General features: G+C 36.9%; 1 protein-coding gene across 2 annotated transcripts in view; it reads left to right on the forward strand.

The window, feature by feature from the left end:
- The window catches only part of RMDN2 (regulator of microtubule dynamics 2), a 64,572-nt gene that overhangs the window by 18,962 nt on the left and 23,535 nt on the right, over positions 1-22,075 (forward strand). For both annotated transcript variants that reach the window (XM_018055132.1, XM_018055133.1), the window contains exons 3-7: positions 3,807-3,981; positions 5,701-5,803; positions 7,869-7,929; positions 14,218-14,293; positions 16,549-16,626. In XM_018055132.1, the coding sequence (XP_017910621.1) occupies positions 3,807-3,981; positions 5,701-5,803; positions 7,869-7,929; positions 14,218-14,293; positions 16,549-16,626 (493 nt within the window). The remainder of the gene's footprint in view (positions 1-3,806; positions 3,982-5,700; positions 5,804-7,868; positions 7,930-14,217; positions 14,294-16,548; positions 16,627-22,075) is intronic.

Here is a 22,075-nt window from a genome sequence, read left to right on the forward strand (position 1 = left end):
TGCTCTGTTAAATAGAAGCAACAATATTGGATATTCTTCTCTATTTCTGATTTTAAAGAGAATGCTTATAATGTTTCATCATTATATGTGACCTGTATCATGGTTTAGGGTTTATATTCTATTATAAGAAGTTCTGTTTCTTGTTTATGGGTTTGGTATTTCTTTTGTCTTGAAATGGTATTGAATTCATTGAAAAAAAAATTTTGGTGACCACTATAAAGATCATATAGTTTTCCTCATTTTATCTGTTACACTAGAGAAATTTTCTAATGTCAACTGTGCTTGTAATTCATGAGATAAACTCAATTTGGTTATGATGCATTCTCTCATGTGTGTTGAAATTTTTTGGCTGATATTCTGGAGGATTTTTGTGTCAAAATTTATATGTGAAATTGGCCTATAATTTTCATTACTTATTTTACTATACTTATTTGGTTTTGGCATTAGTTTTACTAGCTTCATAAAATGATGTAAGTAATGTTTCCTCTTTTTTAATTCCTTAGAATTTGAATAAATCAAATTCTTCGCATATATTGATGGAACTCTCTATATAGCTATTTTGTGTTTTCCCTCTCTCTATTAGAATAGACATACAAGTTCTGATTTAATTGATTTAATGGCTATAGAATATTCAGTTTTTTCTTATAAAAAATAGCATCTCTATTGAGATATTATTTGTATAACATAAAATTCACCCTTCTAAAGTGTACTGTTTGGTGGGTTTTAGTTTAAGTAATAGTGTCTGATATTAAACTAGTTTCTTTCTTTTGGTTATTATTTTCTTATTGTATCTCAGGTGCATAGAATTGTACTAAAAACTGTCTTTAGTTTATGCAAACTCTGATTAATGGTCCATGCATGTGCCACTTTTACTCATTTACTTAGTTTGCTATTATAAACAATATAATAAGCATCTGTGAAACCACCTGCTAAAGCAAGACTAATCTGACATGCCGTATCTGTCTTGTAGCATGCTTTTCATTTGCGTATGAGGATGTTTCTTGACTCTGTTCTGTTTTCAGTTACTCATCCATCCTTTTACCAATTGCAGTCTGTCTTTAATTATTGTAGCTGCAAGATAGGTCTAATATCTGGTGAGGTAAGTCTTCTCTCCTGTTCTCTTTCTTAACAGTGCTTTGACTATTCTAGGCTGTTTACCTTTTCATGTAACTTTTAGAATCATTTCATGAAATTGTATGAAATTTCTTCTTAGGTTTATAAAATTGGAGTTACATTGAATCTGTAATCTAGAGAGAATTCATTCATTTATAATATCAGTTGTTTGTAGCCATGAACATGATATATTTTTTCATGAATTTAGGTTCTTTTATAAGCAGTTTTTAATATATCGTTTATATCTTCTCCATATAATTTCTACATGTTTTATTAAGTTTATTCCTGGGTGTCGGGCATTCTCTGAGATCATCATAAGTGAAATACTTTATTTAATTTTGTTTTTTAGGCTTTTGCTGCTAATATATTAGAAATGAAACTGACTCATATTTTAGTATTATATGCAGCCAACTTGCTAAACTCTGTTAGTCCCGCAATTTGTAGGCTCTAATGTATACTATGTAGGTAACCATAGCATCTTCCATAATATGAAGATTATGTTTGAATAAGGGTGTCAGACAGGTGAGGAGGTAAGTTAACATAGATACTCAGTGGAGAACATAGCAGGCAGAAAGACCAGAAAACACGAAGATATTAAAGCAGGAAGGAAGCCAGTATTCCTGGAGTGCTGATCAAGCAGGAGAGTGATAGGAGATGAGGTCAGAGGTACTGGGCTCAATTATAAAGGATCCTACAGATAACTCTAAGGACTTAACATTCTTACTATGCTTTTGTCACCCATTGGAGGGTTTTGAGCAAAGGGTTACATGATCTGATTCAGCTTTTTAGAGGACCATTGTGGCTCCTATGTTGAGAATAAACCATAATGGTCAAGGACTAAAGCAGGGAGACATGACAGGATTGCATTAATACAGGTAACCTGGTGGTGGTCTAGACCAGGGGAGTAGTGGGTAAAGGTAGCTGGATCCTGGATATATTTTGAAGATAGAAACAACAGAGATTTCTGAACGTTGCTTAGGTTAGACAAAGAAGTCAAGGATGATTCTAAATTTTTGGTTTGAGCAATTAGAAGAATGAAGTTGCCATTAATAATGTTGTTACAGAAGTTGAGTATCATTTATATAGTGTCTTCTTTATAAGGACTTTGAAGAAAATTTATTTGAGTCAGTATTGAAAATAGGTGTACTTCTCTCGAGAACTTGCTTCCTTTCTCTTTGTTAGTATCTGCTGGAGACTGTGACTGCTTCAGCTATTAGAAGATGTGAAATCACATTTATGTGCCTTTTAGCAAGGGTATAGGTATCTAAAGTATATGTACTTTTTTATTGGCCTTATTCACATTTGACTTTGTTTTTATCTTTTCCCACCACTTCTAATTCATTCTCTTCTGTGTTATATATCCTTATATACTTCCTTAAGATCTTTTTTAGAACAAGGTAATGTGTGAATAAATGAAAATAAATTGTTGCATTATATGCCACCAAAAAGGAAATGTGAGAGGTAGCATGAATTTTTAACAACTAAGCTAAGGGTTAGAACATCATCTTGAACCACAAATTTATACATATATATGTGTGTGTGTGTGTGTGTGTGAATATATGTGAATATATACATATGTATATATAAATACATGAATATATATATATTTAATTTATATATATACCTGACTGCCTCCGAGTTCCTACAACTCTATATCATTCATTCAGCAGTATCCAGTGAGTATCCCCTATGTGTCAGGTGCTGTTCTAGGCACTTGATGACATCAGTTAATAAAACAAAGAATTGTTTTAGGGATCATGTTGTGAGGGAGCATGCATTCTAGTGGGAGAGATCCTGACAAAAATAACACATGTAGTAGGTTAGTAGAATACACAATGTATCAGAAGACAGTATGTACTACAGAAGATAAAAAAAAAAGTCAAGCACGATAAGGGAGATTGGTGAAGGAAATGCACATGGGTTAGGAAGTAGTGGTTGCAACATTAAATAAAGTGGTCTGGATGGGCTGTATTGAGATATGACGTTCAACAGAGACTTGAAGGAGGTGAAGGTGTGAGTTATGGCTCAGATGGTAAAGAATCCGCCTGCAATGCAGGAGACCTGGGTTTGATCCCTGGGTTAGGAAGAGTCCCTGGAGAAGGGCATGCCAACCCACTCCAGTATTCTTGCCTGGAGAATCCCCTCGGACAGAGGAGCCTGGTGGGCTACTGTCCATGGGGTTGCAAAGAGTTGGACACGGCTGCGCGACTAAGTGCAGCACAGCACTGAAGGAAGAGCCATCCCATCAGTGGGAACAGAAAGCAAAGGTCTTGATGTAGGAATGTCCTGGTTTGTTTAAGGAGTAGCTGGGCAGCCAGCATGCAATTGACTGAATGAGAAACAAGCTGGGAGATAAGGTCAGAGAGTCGATTGAGGTGGGAGGCAAATCTCATCCAGTTTTGTAGATGGTTATTAGGAAACGTGATTAGTCACTCAGTCGTGTCTGACTCTTTGTGACCCCACAGACTGTACAGGCTGCTGTGTCCATGGGGATTCTCCAGGGAAGAATACTGGGGTGCGTTGTCATGCCCTCCTTCAGGGATTAGTCCATGAGCTTTCTCTGAGTGAAAGGAGGTACCATTGCAGGATTTCAAGCCTAAGAGTAGAATGACTTGACTTACATTTTAAAAGGATCTCTCTGGCCATTAAAGTATAACTTTCCAGAGAGTTGATGATTATTTCTGCAATTTTAGGTATGTTACAGCTAATACTGACACCGAAGAACAGAGTTTTCCAGTCCCTAAGGCGTTTAACACTCATGTGGAGGAATTAAATTTAGATGCCCTTATTCAGATGGCTGATAATTTACGAGTGAATGAGGGCAAAAAAGTGGAGAGTTTTGAGCTGCTTTGTGACCACAAAGAAAAGGTGAGATATATGTGATAATAACTTGTTTGTATAGTTTTAATTTTTATTTAATTTACTTTTCCATTCATGTTATGACCACAGCAATTGTGTCACAGTTTACAAAAGCTAAATGACTGGTGTAAATTTTTTTAATAATATTACTAAAAAATTTTTTAAACTAAATAAAAAAGTTTATTCAAAAAACCAAGGTCATGGCATTCAGTCCCATCCCTTCATGGCATATAGATGGGGAAAAAGTGGAAACAGTGACAGATTTTATTTTCTTGGGCTAAAAAATCACTGCAGATGGTGACTGCAGCCATGAAATTGAAAGACACTTGCTCCTTGGAAGAAAAGGTATGACAAACCTAGACAGCACATTAAAAAGCTGAGATATCACTTTGCTGACAAAAGTTCATATAGTCAAAGCTATGGTTTTTACAGTAGTCATGTATAGATGCGAGAGTTGGGCTGTAAAGAAAACTGAACATCGAGGAACTGATGTTTTCAGACTTGTGAAGAAAACTCTTGAGAGTCCCTTAGACAGCAAGGAGATCAAATCAGTCAATCCTAAAGTAAATCAACCCTGAATATTCATTGGAAGGACTGATGCTGAAGCTGAAGCTCCAATATGTATTTTGGCCACCTGGTGGGAAAAGCTGACTCCTTGGAAAAACCCTTGATGTTGGAAAAGATTGAAGGAAGGAGGAGAAGAGGGCAACAGAGGATGAGATGGTTGGATGGCATCGTCGACACGATGGACATGAATTTGTGCAAACTCCTGGAGATGGTAGAGAACAGAGGAACCTGGCGTGCTGCAGTCCCATGGAGTAGCAAAGGGTTGGTCTCAGCTTGGAGTCAGACACGACAGCAACAACAAAGGGTTTATTAGGCTCAAAGGTCATAAAAATGAGAACCAGAGATCTGGTTGATTATACAGATTGACATTGATTTTATCAATTTGATATAGTTCTTAAATATTTTATAACAGATAAAGGGCAAGAGGTACTGCTTCTCGAGGGAGGAAAAGCTACACTTTAAGCTCACTATCTTTCAGTTATTAATGTAACAGTCATTAGTATTTCACTGTGTTTCTACTAGTAATCATTTTTCAGTGTTTAATGTTGGACTGAATTGACAAAGCTCATCCTTCCCACCGCCACCACCACCACCACCACCACCACCAAAGGGGAAAAAAGGATTTTGCAATATCACAAAGATCCATAAATCTTCTTTCCCATGAGAAATTTAAGGCTAACTTTTGAGGATTTAGAAACTCTAAATACATGAACTCAAAAGTTTTTAAATCTCTAGCATTGTTCTTTAGGTAATTTAGGTAAAAAAAATGTGACTGCTCTTTTGAATATATGTAATCTCTAATAACTTACAGATATTATGTGAAATGCCCATTGAGGCATCATATTGACAGTAGTTAAGTTAGAAAGGAAAGCAAGGAGAGGATACTACCACCCAGAGAGAATTCATAAATTCTAACACTTAGTTTTCTCTTCTTCATAGGTGCGGAACTGGTGTCTGCATAATATTCATTGGTTTCTAAGACCCAAATATAACACTACACTAGATCACACTTTATAGCCATGAATATTTGAATTTAAAGTGTGATATGCATATGAATGCAGTCATTTCTAAGTACCAGTTTACCTACCTAATTTTTTTAAAAGGTTGCAGTAGTTTAGTCACATTACTAAGTTTATCTAATGGGCAGTTCTGTGTGTTCAGTTTAGAGATGAAATAGAGTTTATTTGGCGGTTTGCTCGTGCTTATGGAGACATGTATGAGCTATCTACAAATACACAAGAAAAGAAGCATTATGCTAATATTGGTAAGTATTTTGTGAATATTAATTATTCTCAGGTAGTAATCGTTATTATAGTAAACCACAAATGAATTTTTAGATAACAGTATATGGTCTTTAAAAATATTTGAGTATATTAGAATAGGCAACTGAAAAACTCAAATTCCAGCTTTCAAAATTTATAAAATCGTAGAAAGATGATACATTAAGTGGTAATAATTTGAGAAGCAATAATAATAGTAGTCTTTCACCAAAATTAAAATAACCCTTCTTACTTCCTATAAGATAGAACTCCAGGTACCACAAAGAAATAACTACTCAGACTTTAATGTGTTTTCAAATTTTATCTCAGTAAAACAAGATAAGCCTTGAGTTGACAGTTGTTTAAGCAGAGTGATGAGTCCATGATTGTTCATTATATCATCCTGTTTTCTAAAGTAACAACAAAAGAATAACAGCCAGAATGCTAAATGATCTGACAAGATCAGTACAGAGACAGGCAATTGTAATTCAGTGCACAGGTAATAAGTGCCTGGCAGAGAAGCCAGGAAATTGGAGACTGGAGTTGAAGGGCATGGGCACTCAGTATGAAGGAGGAAGAGTTTGCTGACTCTTGCTCCTCCTGACAGTATATTTGAACTTGTTATGTGGAGGGAAGATTGGATCCCTGGAGAGTATAAAATTCTTTCCTAACCTGCTAACTGTGGTGTCCCATTTTTGCAGTACATCTGTTGAAGTCCCATGACTGATCACACTTGTCTTGCAAATCAAATATGAATCATATCTAAAAGAACATATTTGTAACTTTCAAGATTAAATGATGGACACAAATAGACCACAAAATAAAAATTTTTTTAGGGGAAATAGGTTTTTTTTCAGGCTGAAGCTGCATCAGTGAGGGTACAAAACCAGTATGTATACTACCTGGCTCCCTTTTATATTCTCAGAGCAGTGGAATCGCCTCTATTTTAGGCAGTGCCCTCAAAGCTATTTTTGTTCACTTGGTAACGTAGGTAAGATGTTGATGTAGTTTTAATGTTTATACATTAAAAATATTTATGTTTTTCAAGCACTCATTATCAAATTATTAACTCTTCTAATATATGCCCACAATGTAATATCAGTTATCATTTTAAAAGACTGCTTTTTAATTTTTTTCCAGTTTGTGTAGATTCCTACACTGCATAGTTCTCTTAATGGAGAGAGCTATGGAATACCACCTTAACAAACAGGAGAATGATTTTAGAATAAAAGATCTTTATTTATAAAGATTATCTAAACTACTTATTTAGAAGAGCATTTTTCAAATCATTGGATCACATCATTGCTCTTCAAGCAAAAGAAAAAGAGCAGAGAAAAGGAGAGTGTATGAAATAAAACAGCAGCTTTTTGAGAAAGATTTTGAGAATGTGGTTTAGACAAACCTCTATCCAGAAATTAACAGATTATTAAAAGTTATTCTAAAATGAAGTAAAATTAGTTAGGGGCATTATTTATGCACTGAGTGTGTTCACTATCATGAATGGTTAGATAAGAGCTTCTCTGGGACACCTTCCCTTGCTCCTTTAGATAGAGTTGCTCTCTCCATTCTCTGCTATGCTCTTCTTAACCTTGTATTTATCTTTATACAGAATTTTTTTGTTTATATACCTGCTGCCTACTGAGCAATGAATTCTTAGAGGTCAAGAATTGTGTTTTATTTGACTTGTTATTCCCAGGGGCTCACACAATATGACATTTAGAAAGTACTCAGTAAATGTTGGTTGAGTTAATTATAAAGCAGTATCTAGTAATAATGATCGAATGACTTTTGCATTTGGTTAAATCACTTAGTCCAATGAGTCTACACTTGAATTTGTATCAGAAATAAAGGCCATTAACCCGCTAAAGGCCAGTTAATGCAGATAGCTGTCTCAGAGGTTATGATCGAGTAAGTCTTGTATGTGGCCCCAAATTTGCTTTTATAACAAGATTCTAGGTAATGACTTCTGGTATTAGGACCATACTGTTGGGAACTACTGGCTTAATTCAATAATTTACCTCCTACCAACTCACATGAAGGTACCAAACTGTAAGTACATTTATCTTTCAGGAAAGACATTAGGTGAAAAAGCTATTATGAGAGCACCCAAGAATGGATATTGTCATCTATGGTGAGTACATAAAATTTATGCAATAATTGTTCTGTTTATTCTCATGTATTTTTCAGTATGTATATTTTAAATGTTTTAAGATAAACTTTCATTGAATATTTCATAACTGAATCTACCAAGTCCAATAACTTTGAATATGATAAATTCTAATTAAATTATATTTGTAAAAGATTTTGTTTGGAAACAAATGCTAAAATGATGCCATGTTTCTAAATGTAGGGAGAATGCTTCAAAGAATAAAAGCACATCAGCCATTATACCTTGATGACAAGGTATACACACTCCATAAGTGAAAGAAAAGCCATTTCTAATATAAGAAAACTCAGACAAAGGAAAGTTAATTAGTTGGATGGTTGTAGGTGGGTATCCTTGGGACAAGAAATTTATTCTTGAGAGTATTGTTTTGTTTTGGATCCTTTGTATATTTAGAATTATAAAACACAAGAATAAATGTATTGTTTTTAATTAATATTTCATTTTACTCACAGTTACATTTTTGCAACATTTCTCAGTTCCTTAATTATTTTTTTCCCCCAGCAATATAGATATGTTAGGTGCTAGTAATAAATTTATCTATGACCCTTCTCTCAGACCTAGGTTTTCAGAAATCCACACCTCTTTGGGATTATTTTATTATTCAGAGATGCTTTAGGCAAAATCTCTCTTAAAATGGCTTTTTTCCTGCAGGTTCACGTTTATTCTCCAGGAAATTCGTATTTCCTCCAATTCAAAATTGCAATCCATTTTCTCAAAGCAGACCTGTTTCTTTATATTGCTACCAGCAGGGGGAGCACCACTCACAAACTCTCATTTTAAAATTCCCTGGGCAGGAATCAGAACCTTTTTTATGTCCCCCAAACACTAAAGGACAGACTCTAAGGGACATACCAAAATAAGAGCAAATCTTTTGAAGCTGCCATCACATGGCTTAAAATGAGATACAAGCCTACCCCATTCCCTCTCCCATGAGAAGGTGGGACAAGACTCCAGGCACCCTAAGCAATCCTCTTTGCAGAAATCCCCCCTCCAGCTCTCTTCTGCTACAGAGAATCCTTTGCCTTCTCTTAGGCAGCTCCCTCTTTCTCTGGTGTCCTCTGCCTTTTGCTATGTGCTGTGTGTGCTTAGTCGCTCAGTCGTGTCTGACCCTTTGCGACCCCGTGGCCTGTAGCCCGCCAGGCTCCTCTGTCCATGGGGATTCTCCAGGCAAGAACACTGGAGTGGGTTGCCATGCCCTCCTCCAGAACATCTTCCCAACCCAGGGACTGAACCCAGGTCTCCCACACTGGGGGTGGATTCTTTACTGTCTGGACCACCAGGGAAGCCCTCCTCCCATACATGCATCTGTGTCAGTGAAGAATCACATTACGTTCGATGTTAATCCTCAACTTGAGGACACTAATCAGTGTGAACTTCCAAATTTCCATACAAGAACAATCCTGAATCTTCCCTGAAGGCATCGTAAGCACTTTAAAATTCACTGTGTGAGGACAGATTATGCTTCACTCTTCCTTGGTGTATTTCCCAGCCTGTCGTCCACTGATCTGGCTCCTTTGTTCGTCTGTTTTCACTTTTGTTGTGTGTGTCCCTGTGTGCAAAGTCGCTTCAGTCATGGCCAACTCTTTGCCACCCTATGGACTGTAGCCCACCAGGCTCCTCTGCCCATGCCCTGGAGGTGACTCACTCCAGTATTCTTGCCTGGAGAATCCCCACAGACAAAAGAGCCTGGCAGGCTACAGCCCATGGGGTCACAGAGAGATGAACAAGACTAAAGCGACTTAGCTGGCACACAACTACCTTATTTATAACCGTGATACTTGACCATGCGGGAAATCTTGCCCTTATGCACACAGAAACACACAGAGCACTGATCCATGTGTGGTTCACGTTATTTTTTATTCAGTATAACTTTTTAATTAAAAAACATTTAAAATCTGGCCAGTTAATAAAATTTAATAAATTCAAAAGTCAATTTTATCTTAATTTTTAGAATTTATTATGATGTACCTACTAGATTTAAGAATCCTCATTCAATTAAATATAGTAATAGAGGTTTAGGCTGATGGGAAAGAAAAATTAAAACTTTGATTTGAGAAGCAATGGGTGAAATTTAGGTTGACTGATTCCATAGTCAATTGTAATAAAATATCATAAAAATGTCTTATTCTGCTGGAATTTTCCTCAATTTGTTAAGACTTTTTCTCATTCATTCAGCATAAATGACAAACCATGGCCGCCAGGCCAAATGCAACTGCCTGCGTTTGTAAATAAAATTTGATTGGAACACAGCCATCCCTGTGCATTTGTGCATAGCAATGATGTTGAATAGTTGTAACAGACTCTCTGATCCCACAACCTAAAATGTTTACCACCTAACCCTGAAGCAAAAGTTTGTTGACCCATGGTTTACAGGGTGCTCTGATGGTTTATAAGCCTTCAATTTGAAATAAAAGAGCAATCATTAGAAATAATTTCATAAAGGATTGATATCAAGGGAATAATTGAAAAACAAATGTTATTTAAAAACTTGTTTTTTATCTTTGTATTTTCCAAGTTAAATTGCCTTGTAACTTTAAAGCTACATAAGCTTTCTGTAAAATTCTGTTGTTTTTGTTGTACCGGTCTAAAATACCTCTCAAATCAAGACAGCAAAATTACCAGTGGATTCGCAGTTTTTTAGCTAATCAGGCCTGACCTTAATTATAAATAATGTCTTACATATTCATTGTGCTCTACTGTTCACAAATTATATCCACATGCATGTGTTTCGCAGAACAACACGTTTCCATTTTATGGCAAGTGTAAGCAAGGCAGTCTGTGTGGATGGTGTTTGTGTGTGGGGGCTGGTATATGTGTGTGTCGTGTAGTGTTGTGATTAGTAACCAAGGGTCACGCAATAAGTGGGGAAAATAAAAGCCAGATCTTATATTTGTATATACTCAGTATTTCATCTTTTACACTACTCTTCCTCTGCTTTTTCACAGCATAAATAGCATTGGTACTAAATCAAAAGTGCTTCTTGGAGTTGATTTAATAGTTGCTTACTAGTTGTTGAGACAGGGCTGCTTGACAATTATTAAAATATTTGCTATAGATGAAAACAAAATACAGAATTTTTGTTAAAGCAAATATAGTTAGAGCAACCTCTAGATGGAGGTCATAGACCATATTGTATATAGTTTCTTACTTGTTCCCATCAACCTAAGAGTTTACAAAGTAAAATTTTAAATTACATTTTTCAAGACAAACAGTATCAAAAAGAACAACCTATATACCACATACATGTAGATATAGGTGAGATTGATTGCCAGAAAAGAAATGATGATTCTTTGGGGAAAAGTGGTCAGGTGAACTTTGAATTTATGGTTTGTAAGAAGATAAATAATGCTTTAGACTTTAAAGAAACAGACTTTAAAAAAAGTAAGACTCTGGTGACAGATTATTTATAAGGGAAAATGCACATATTTCATATTATGGTTTTCATAAGTCGTGTTTTTTCCTTTTTTTATCCTTCACTTAGAGTAACTTGTAAAGAATGTGCTGAAAGAAGTCTGTAAAGCTAGATCAGATGTACATAAGCTTTTCTGATTTTTCATAAAACAGAAGATTTATTCCACCACTATAGATCAGTGAACATCAAATCTTTTCCTTTGACTCCAGCGCAAATAGTTGGTTGGGTTTTCTGTGAATGATGAAGTTCAAGTAGATCCAACATAGATTTTTCTAAAAATGTGACATGATCTGTTTTTTCTTTGCTAGTGGATAGAGTAGAGGAATTAAGCTAATTATCTGGATTTAAGGAAAGCATGAAGACAAGTTCACCTGTAATCTTCTTGGAGACGATGTTAAAGTACGGGCAAGATTCTGGGTTACCTGTGCTGTGAGAATGGTTTGAGCCTCAATTATTCAACAGAATATCTGTTGACAATATCATTATTCTATCATTCCAGATCTGAATCTTAGACACTAGTGTGTTCAGTCATTTTTTCAGTGGGTGAAGATATGGAAGGTATTCTTATAAAGGTTGCAACTGGCACAAAATTAGGAAAAACAGGATGGATAATGGATGACGGGAGTAATTAAAAGATTTTCACATGGGAAAGAGATACTAAAAAAGATATGAATTAACAGGGATAAATATGAAAGGAGGGGTGGAGAGAAAAATGTCAGAATTTAAGGACATGAGGGAAAAACAGATGGAAATTAGAAGGAAGCATGAGTGTAGTTAACAATAATGTATTAAAATTGGTTCATTATAAAATTTTTCAATATTGTATATCAATATTGCTACAGTTGTGATGGGCTTCCCAGGTGGCTTAGTGGTGAAGAATGTGCCTGCCAACGCAGGAGATTCAGGTTCAATCCCTGGGTTGGGAAGATCCCCTGGAGAAGGAAATGGTAACCCACTCGAGTGTTCTTGCCTGGGAAATCCCATGGACAGAGGAGCCATGGGGTCACAAAAGAGTCAGGCATGGCTGAGTGACTAAACAACAACAGTTATGATAAATATATTATCCTAATTTAAGATAGTACTTAAATATAGTAATTTAAGTAGTATCTCCTAATATAGGTAAGTTCTCGGCTCACCTTTAATAGGTTGCTTTTGTCATAACTCTTGCTTTTACTGTTAGGAGATTATTGATTTTCTAATGAAAATTAAGAGGTCAAAAAAGTTATAACTGAAAAGGGGTCATTTTATTGATTGTGCAGAAGTTTTTGTGAATTGTGTGATCTTCTGTGTCCAGGAATGGGCTGAGTATTCCAAATTAAGAAAATTGTTCTCTTCAACTTCTTATTTGAATGTTCATATGTGTATCTACAGAAACAATCAAGATAAATAACACCCAAAATTGCATTTTCCTCTTCAGTTATGACAATGCAAGAGAAAATTAGGACCTACTTTTGAAATACTGATATTTGCATATAAGTTAAATAAGCAGGGTGACAATATACAGCCTCAGACAGAAAAACTCTAAATACTTTTGTACAGAAATAGTCTGAATATAAAAAGTAATATATGCCAAATTTTTAGAGGAAGCAGTTTGCTGAACAAACACTGTATCCAATTTATAGTCAAGTAATTCAGTTCAGTTCAGTTTAGTCGCTCAGTCATGTCCGACTCTCTGTGACCCCATGAATCGCAGCATGCCAGGCCTCCCTGTCCATCACCAACTCCCGGAGTTCATTCAGACTCACGTCCATCAAGTCCATGATGCCATCCAGCCATCTCATCCTCGGTTGTCCCCCTCTCCTCCTGCCCCCAATCCCTCCCAGCATCAGAGTCTTTTCCAATGAGTCAACTCTTCACATGAGGTGGCCAAAGTACTGGAGTTTCAGCTTTAGCATCAGTCCTTCCAAAGAAATCCCAGGGCTGATCTCCTTTAGAATGGACTGGTTGGATCTCCTTGCAGTCCAAGGGACTCTCAAGAGTCTTCTCCAACACCACAGTTCAAAAGCATCAATTCTTCGGCACTCAGCCTTCTTCACAGTCCAACTCTCACATCCATACATGACCACAGGAAAAACCATAGCCTTGACTAGACGGACCTTAGTTGGCAAAGTAATGTCTCTGCTTTTGAATATACTATCTAGGTTGGTCATAACTTTCCTTCCAAGGAGTAAGCGTCTTTTAATTTCATGGCTGCACTCATGTAAATTTTATATTCCTAATGGAAAAAAGGTAAAGAATTCATGAGATGCAATATTGTAGTAGTGTGTTTCCAGCGAAGGATTGAAGGGCCTGGGGAATTTTTGAAAAAACATAGTCTAAAATTATCTTTGATTTTAGTATTTAAAAAAATTTTTATTGGTTTTTGTTTTTAGTGATGATATTTATTTTAATTTTCAAATGACATTAAAGGGAACCGTGAACTTTTTATTTTATGAAAAAGAAACAGGAATCTGTTGATGCAGTATATTTTTCAGTTTGATACTTTTAATTTGATTAGACTTTCCTGAGAGTCTCTTAGTGACTTTGATGTTGGTGATTGTGATAGCAGCATCTCATCTTTCATGAAACTCACTCATGCCAGGCACTATTCTAAGCAATTACATTTTAGATATTTTATATCACAGCATATATACAAGATATAAGGTGTTAGTATCCCCAGTTATAGATGAGGAAACTGGCCTCATGTTTATGTCAAGTATTTATTATTTTTAGGGTCCTTGCATGTATATGAATACTTTTATTAAATATTAATGAATAGTTTAGATATGTTTTTTAAATGGTAAATTTCATGATATTTCATTAAAAATTTACCCAGTGTCCACTGTTGTTATCCTTTTCAGGTATGCAGTTTTGTGTGGCTATGTATCTGAGTTTGAGGGCTTACAAAACAAAATTAACTATGGATATCGCTTCAAGGTATTTCTTGATATTAAAAATGTTTTAATGTAGCTTGTAATGTTCCATTAACAAGTATAAATCAAATTATTCAACCAATTTATCTCTAGGACTTCATCTTTTTTACTTAAATGAAATGTCAGTCTTTAAAAACACTGTGCCAAAAAGAATCAAGCTCTTTGGTTGATTAAAAATTATTATTATTATTATTATTATTATTATAGAACCTGAAAGAAGTCACAAAGTAAATGAGTATTGTTTTTCTAAAGACAGAGTCTTAGCCTTTTGGTCGTGAGTTCACCTACATCATAAACATGGCTGGAATTAATTCATTAACATTTTCTACAAATTAATTTGTTAGGAGGAGTAGAATTCAATGTAGGGCTTAAATTTGCCATAATGAATGAGTAAAATGAGTACTGAACGTACTCATTATTTATAATGTACCTGTAGTTTTAGTCACAGTGGTTACCGGACTGGAAAAGATCAATTTTCATTCCAATCCAAGAAGTGCAATGGCAAAGAATGTTCAAGCTACCATACAATTGCACTCACATGCTAGCAAAGTTATGTTTAGACTCCTTCAATTTAGGCTTCAGCAGTACATGAACCGAGAACTTCCAGATGTACAAGCTGGATTTCGAAGAGGCAGAGGAACTAGAGACCAAATTGCCAATGTTTGTTACGTCATGGAGAAAGCAAGGGAGATCCAGAAAAATATCTACTTCTGCTCCATTGACTATGCTAAAGCCTTTGACTGTGTGGTTCAGCAACTGAAAAATTTTCAAAGAGATGGGAGTACCAGACCACCTTACCTGTCTCCTGAGAAGCGCCTGTTCGTGGGTCAAGAAGCAACAGTTAGAATTGGACATGGAACAACTGACTGGTTCAGAATTGGCAAAGGAATACATCAAGACTGTATATTGTCACCCTGGTTATTTAACTTCTTTGTAAAGTACATCATGTGAAATACTGGACTGATTGAATCACCAGCTGGAATCAAGATTTCTGGGACAAATATCTACAAGCTCTGATATGATGATACTGCTCCAATGAAAGTGAAGAGAATCTAAAGAGCCTCTTGATAAGGGTGAAAGAGGAGAGTGAAAAAGCTGGCTTGAAACTCACCATTCAAAAAACTAAGATCATGGCACCCGATCTCATTACTTCATGGCAAATAGATGGGGAAAAAGTGGAAACAGTGACAGGTTTTATTTTCTTGGGCTCTAAATGCAGATGGGCTCTAAATGGGCTCACTGCAGATGGGGACTGTAGCCGTGAAATGAAAAGATGCTTGCTTCTTGGAAGAAAAGCTAAGACAAACCTTGACAGCATATTAAAAAGCAGACTCCACACTGACAGCAAAGGTCTGTAAAGGCAAAGCTATGGGTTTTCCAGTAGTCATGTGTGGTTGTGAGAGTTGGACCATAAAGAAGGCTGGGTGCTGAAGAATTGATACTTTTGAATTGCGGTGTTGGAAAAGACTCTTGAGAGTCTCTTGGACTGCAAGGAGATCCAACCAGTCAATCCTAAATGAGATCAAACCTGAATATTCACTGGAAGGGCTGATGCTGGAGCTGAAGCTCCAATACTTTGGCTACCTGATGCAAAGAACTAACTCATTGGAAAAGCCTCTGATGCTTGGCAAGATTGAAGGCAAAAGGAGAAGAGGGCCGCCCAGGATGAGTTGGTTAGATAGCATCTCTAATGCAATGGACATGAATTTGAGCAAACTCCAGGAGACAGTGTAGGACAGAGGAGCCCGGCATGCTATAGTCCATAGGGCCACAAAGCATAGATATGACTTAGCAACTGAACAGCAACAATAAACAGTTATAGTCACTCAGTAAATAACCCCTCGGGGTCAATAATTGTAAGGATGGGCAAAGAGTTCTTTGTTTTCCAGCTCCCTAGAACCATTTGACAATGTCATGTGGGTAGATTCCTCTATCACCTGGTTCTGCCCTTCTTTTTCTCCATTGTACCCACATCATTTGACAATCAGTAAGTATGAGGTAGCAAGTCATGGGCAGACAAAAATGCGACTTGGATGTTTTCTCTTTTTAAAATGACATCCTCTGTAACCTTATTAAATCATAATCATACTTCTAGTTGTGAGCATTTTGATGATTGGATTGTTGATAAGCTTAATTGTATTAATGATAAAGAGAAGGAAGAAACAATATCATAAAGTCCCTTTGAAATTGCTAGGCAGAGTTCCATTCACCACTGCCTGAAACTTGGGAGATGACATTTTCTTTTAAATTGTCTTTCAGGAACATCTAGATAAAGCAATCGAATTTTTACCTGAAGAACCCTTTTTGTATTACCTCAAGGGAAGATACTGTTATTCTGTAAGTTGAATGCTTCTATCTATAAATCTTACTTGAATATGTTATGATTATATGATAGATTTTCAGTGGCTTACTCTTGTTTTACCTAGTGCCTGCTATAGAGAAAATTGTGAAATCAGTACATATTTTATGAGTTTATAAATTTAACATATTATATAAATATATGTTGCATTACATACAATAGGCTCAGTTGCTTTAGTTGTGTCTGACTCTTCATGACACCATGCCCTGTAGTCCATCAGGCTCCTTTGTCCATGGGATTCTCAAGGCAAGAATACTGGAGTGGGTTGCCTTGCCCTCCTCCAGGAGATCTTCCTGACTCAGGAATTGAACCCACATCTCCTGAATCACCTGCATTGCGGGCGGATTCTTTACTGCTGAGCCAGTCGGAAGGGCCACGTACGCTGTTTGATTTTATCAGTGTATATGTCCTTTTTCTTTACTGCCTTTCCCTTTTCCCTAGAAGTAGTCACAGTGTTTCCCTTGATGTATCTTTTCTCAGATGGTGATCAGCCACTTACACCCGTATACCCTAGATTGATGCACTGCTCTCTGTTTTGTGAGAGGATTTTTTCATTTATCCAAGTTTACTGAGCATAAATTATGTGCTCACTGGCCAGAAGGTAAATAAAAAACCATCCTTATCGTCAAGGAACTTAATTTAGATGGGGACCTAAGATGTATAGAAATAAATAAAAGCAGCTGGTAAGTCTGAGACCCAGTGTGTTAAATGACACTCATTTACAGAAAGTTAACAGAATGTGAAAGTATATCTTAACAGCTGCATGAGAAATTGCCCCAAAGAGAAATGCTATTTCTGAACGAGAAAACTGGGGTAGCCAGAAGATGAAGCTTTTTTTAATTGTGGCTTATAGAGGATTAGAGATAAAGCAGGAGGTTTTACTTTTAATGAGCACCTGCTGTGTATGTCACGTGTGCATTTTATACTTTATATTTCTTATCACATTTCATCCTTTTATGAGTAAGCAGTTTTATTATGCCAGTTTTAAATATTTTTTAAAAAATAGTATCACGACGGTAAGGGACTCCCCTGATTTAAAAATTGTTGACCCAGACTCATAGGAGCCTGGACCTAGAATGTACACTATTGGATTAGGCTTAAAAAAAAAAACCAAAAAACCAAGAAGGAAAATTTAATTCCAAATGGAACCTGATCTTCATGCCATAGGCAAATGGCAGAAGCTGATGCTAATCCTCCCTGGAGGATTGTACCTTCACACACAAGCCTTAGAACATTCTTACAGAGTTGAGCTCATATCATAGTCAAAAATAACAGAATACATACAAGGAAACATCATAAATAGCAGTCAGTAGAACAAACAAACAAACAGAATGTAAGTACATCTGAAAGGACTTCAGATTTTGCAAACATGGAATACAGAGTATTAAACAGAGTTTTAAACAGCTATCTACGTATTGTGTTCCTAAAAATAAAATGAATCAGGGGAAAATGGATAAGGAGCATGAGACTACAAAAATGATCAGATCGATATGAAAAAGATAGAACAATTTCTGATAGATCTGTGTATATCAAAAATACTAGAGTGAGTAGCTATTCCCTTCTCCAGGGGATCTTCCCAACCCAGGGATCAGACCCAGGTCTCTCACATTGCAGGTGGATTCCTTACCATCTGAGCCACCAGGGAAGCCCAAGAATACTGGAGTGGGTAGCCTACCCTTTCTCCAGAGGATCTTCCCAACCCAGGAGTCAAACCGGGGTCTCCTGCATTGCAGGTGGATTCTTTACCAGCTGAGCTACCAGGGAAGCTCCATATAATGTGTTCCTAAAAATAAAATGAATCAGGGGAAAATGGATAAAGAACATGAGACTACAAAAATGATCAGGTAGATATGAAAAAAAAGAAACAATTTTCATGTATATTTTTGCATATAACATTTTTATATACAGTTTTTATATACATTTTTATATACAGTTTTTAATATACATTGCCATATGTAAAATAGATAGCTAGTGGGAAATTGCTGTATAACACAGGCAGCTCAACCCAGTGCTCTGTGACAGCCAGAGGGGTGGGAGGGAGGTTCAAGAGGGAGTGGATACATGTATACATATGGCTGATCCACAGTATTGTACAGCAATAACCAATACAACATTGTAAAGCAAATATCCTCTAATTAAAAATAGATTTTAAAAAGAAGTATATTATTTGTGATTAAATGAAAATTCAGTGGAAGGATTTAGTAGTAGATAGAAACCGCTAAAGAGAGAATTAACGACCTTTAGGATAAATCTGATGGAGAAGGCAGTGGCACCCCAGTCCAGTACTCTTGCCTGGAAAATCCCATGGACGGAGGAGCCTGGTAGGCTGCAGTCCATGGGGTCGCGAAGAGTCGGACACAACTAAGCGACTTCACTTTCACTTTTCACTTTCATGCATTAGAGAAGGAAATGGCAACCCACTCCAGTGTTCTTGCCTGGAGGATCCCAGGGACGGGGGAGCTTGGTGGGCTGCTGTCTATGGGGTCGCACAGAGTCGGACACGACTGAAGCGACTTAGCAGCAGCAGCAGCAGCAGCAGGAGGATAAATCTGAAAGCGTTGCCAGGAAGCAGCACAGAGGAACAGACAAAATATGAAGGGGAGATCAAAAGACACAGAAAGGAAGTAAGGATACTACATAGTGGTGGATTTTCACCCCCTCCTTTGATAATTAATAAGAACAAGAGACAAAAAAGTGCTAGTAAGTATCTAAAACATTGATTGGAGCCTCACATTTAATAATTTTGATCTAATAAACATAGTTGAAAACATGTAGCTAACCAAAGAGGACATACATTCTTCAAGCATATGCAGAATGTTTACAAAATTGACCATACACGAGATCATGAAGCAAGTCAGAATTGATATCATACGGGTTTTCTGATCATAAAGCAATTATATCAGTATTAGAAATTCAGAAACAAAACAGCTTAAAAACCATAAATCTTGAATTAGAAATAATAGGAAATGATAATTAAATAAGGAGATGCCATTTTATTCCCATTTGATAAAAGTTTAAATTATTAATATGAGATGTTTCAAAAATATGGAATAACAGAAATTCTTACATTGTTGTGGGAGTACAAATTGATGTAACCATCTTAGAAACAATTGGGTATTATCTCTTGAATTTGATTGTTTGTTTACTGTATGACACTGGTACCTACCCTATAGAAACTCTTGCAAATGTGCGTTAGAAGGATATATAAGAATGGCTGTAGCAGCCTTGTTTCTAAGAGCAGAAAAATGGAAAAAGACCCAAATGTCCACTGAAAAAAAGAGTGGGTGAAAAATCATTGATACATGTTTAAATGATGGATGTCTCAGAGCTGTTTAAATGACTGAACTTCAGTTACTCTAGATGAACTCTTAAAACCTATAATGTTAAGAGAAAACAAGTCAAAGAAGGAGGTGAACAAGATATCTTCGTTTTCTAGTTCAAAAAAGAAAAAATAAGCATAGCAATAAAGTAACATTATGTAGAAAAGCCAGAGGATAATTTTGGGGGGATACCGACTCTGGAGAATCCCAGGGACAGGGGAGCCTGGTGGGCTGCCATCTCTGGGGTCGCACAGAGTCAGACACGACTGAAGCGACGTAGCAGCAGCAGTATTCTTTTTGAAGTATGGTTGACTTACGGTTATCATCTTAGTTTCAGGTGTAGAACGTGGTGAATGTAGTTTTTACAGATTGTGCGTGTGTGTTCAGTTGGTTCATGTCAGACTCCTTGTGATGCCAGGGACTGTGGCCCACCAGGATCTTCTGTCCATAGGATTTCCCAGGCAAGAATACTGGAGTGGGTTGTCATGCCCTCCTCCAGGGGATCTTCCTGACCCGGGGATTTAACCAGAGTCTCTTATGTCTCCTGCATTGGTAGACAAGTTCTTTACCACTAGGGCCACCTGGGAAGCCACTTGTATAGATTATACTACATTTAAAGTTATCATAAAATGTTGGTTATATTCCCTGTGCTATACGGTGTATCCTTATAGCTTACATAAGTTAATAGTTGCTGCTGCTGCTGCTAAGTCGCTTCAGTCGTGTCCAACTCTGTGTGACCTCGTAGACGGCAGCCCACCAGGCTCCCCCGTCCCTGGGATTCTATAGGCAAGAACACTGGAGTGGGTTGCCATTTCCTTCTCCAATGCATGAACGTGAAAAGTGAAAATGAATTCACTCAGTCATGTCCGACCCTTAGCGACCCCATAGACTGCAGCCTACCAGGCTCCTCCATCCATGGGATTTTCCAGGCAAGAGTATTGGAGTGGGGTGCCATTGCCTTCTCCGATGTTAATAGTTACATAATATCAGTAGTTAGTACCTCTTTTTTTTTTTTAACTGAGCTATAGTTGATGTACAATATTATGTAAGTTTCAGGTGTACAACATAGTAATTCACACTTCTTAAAGGTTACAGTCCATTTGAAGTTATTATAAAATATTTATAGAAAAATTTTTTTTAAATAGGGGTTAATGGCTACCTTTTTAAAGGAAGTCAGTCCTGAATATTCTTTGGAAGGACTGATGCTGAAGCTGAAACTCCAATACTTTGGCCACCTGATGCAAAGAACTGACTCTTTGAAAAGACCCTGATGCTGGGAAGATTGGAGGCAGGAGGAGAAGGGGCTGACAGGGGATGAGATGGCTGGATGGCATTACTGACTCAATGGACATGAGTTTGAGTGAACTCCGGGAGTTGGTGATGGACAGGGAGGCCTGGTGTGCTGCAGACCATGGGGTTGCAAAGAGTCAGACACGGCTGGGTGACTGAACTGAACTGAATTGAATGGCTACCTCAGAGGGCTAGCGTGCTGCATTCCATAGGGTCGCAAAGAGCCGGACGCAACTGGGCAACTGAACAACAACAAAACAATGGCTACCTAGAACCCTTGAAAGTGGCATTGAGAAGGAAGACATTTGATGGGGTTGTGGAGAGCATAGTTCCCCTTCTAAGTACTCGTTTTGAATCCCTTTAATCTTTTATATTATATATTTGCTATTCATATTTGTTAAAAGTGAAAAAATTTAAAAAGAAAGCAAAAAACAAATGACAATATGAGATTTAATTTTGGTGGTTGTTGCTTTTTAAAAAATTCCCCTGAATTATAAATACATACACCGGGCCCTCATGGCACACTCCTTCTGGATTGAGGAACCTTGGCCTGTTTACGTTTCTGAGCTGCTGCATTCTGGTCAGGTTGGGAACATGGCAAAGGCTGAGTCCTGTAGCTACTGTATTCTGTACAAGGAAATACTATTCACCATCTCACAGTCAAGAATCACGTGAACAAACAGGATCAGCATCATTCCCCACCCCCAACCCCTTTCTTTGGACACAAGCCTGCTTAAGAGTATTTTAGATTGGTTTGGTAACAAGTGCTTTTAGAGCTCATGGTTTGTTAGAATTATAAAAAAGGAAGGCAAGATAC

This window comes from Capra hircus, chromosome 11 (assembly GCF_001704415.2).
Source record: "Capra hircus breed San Clemente chromosome 11, ASM170441v1, whole genome shotgun sequence".
NCBI classification, from domain to species: Eukaryota; Metazoa; Chordata; class Mammalia; order Artiodactyla; family Bovidae; genus Capra; species Capra hircus.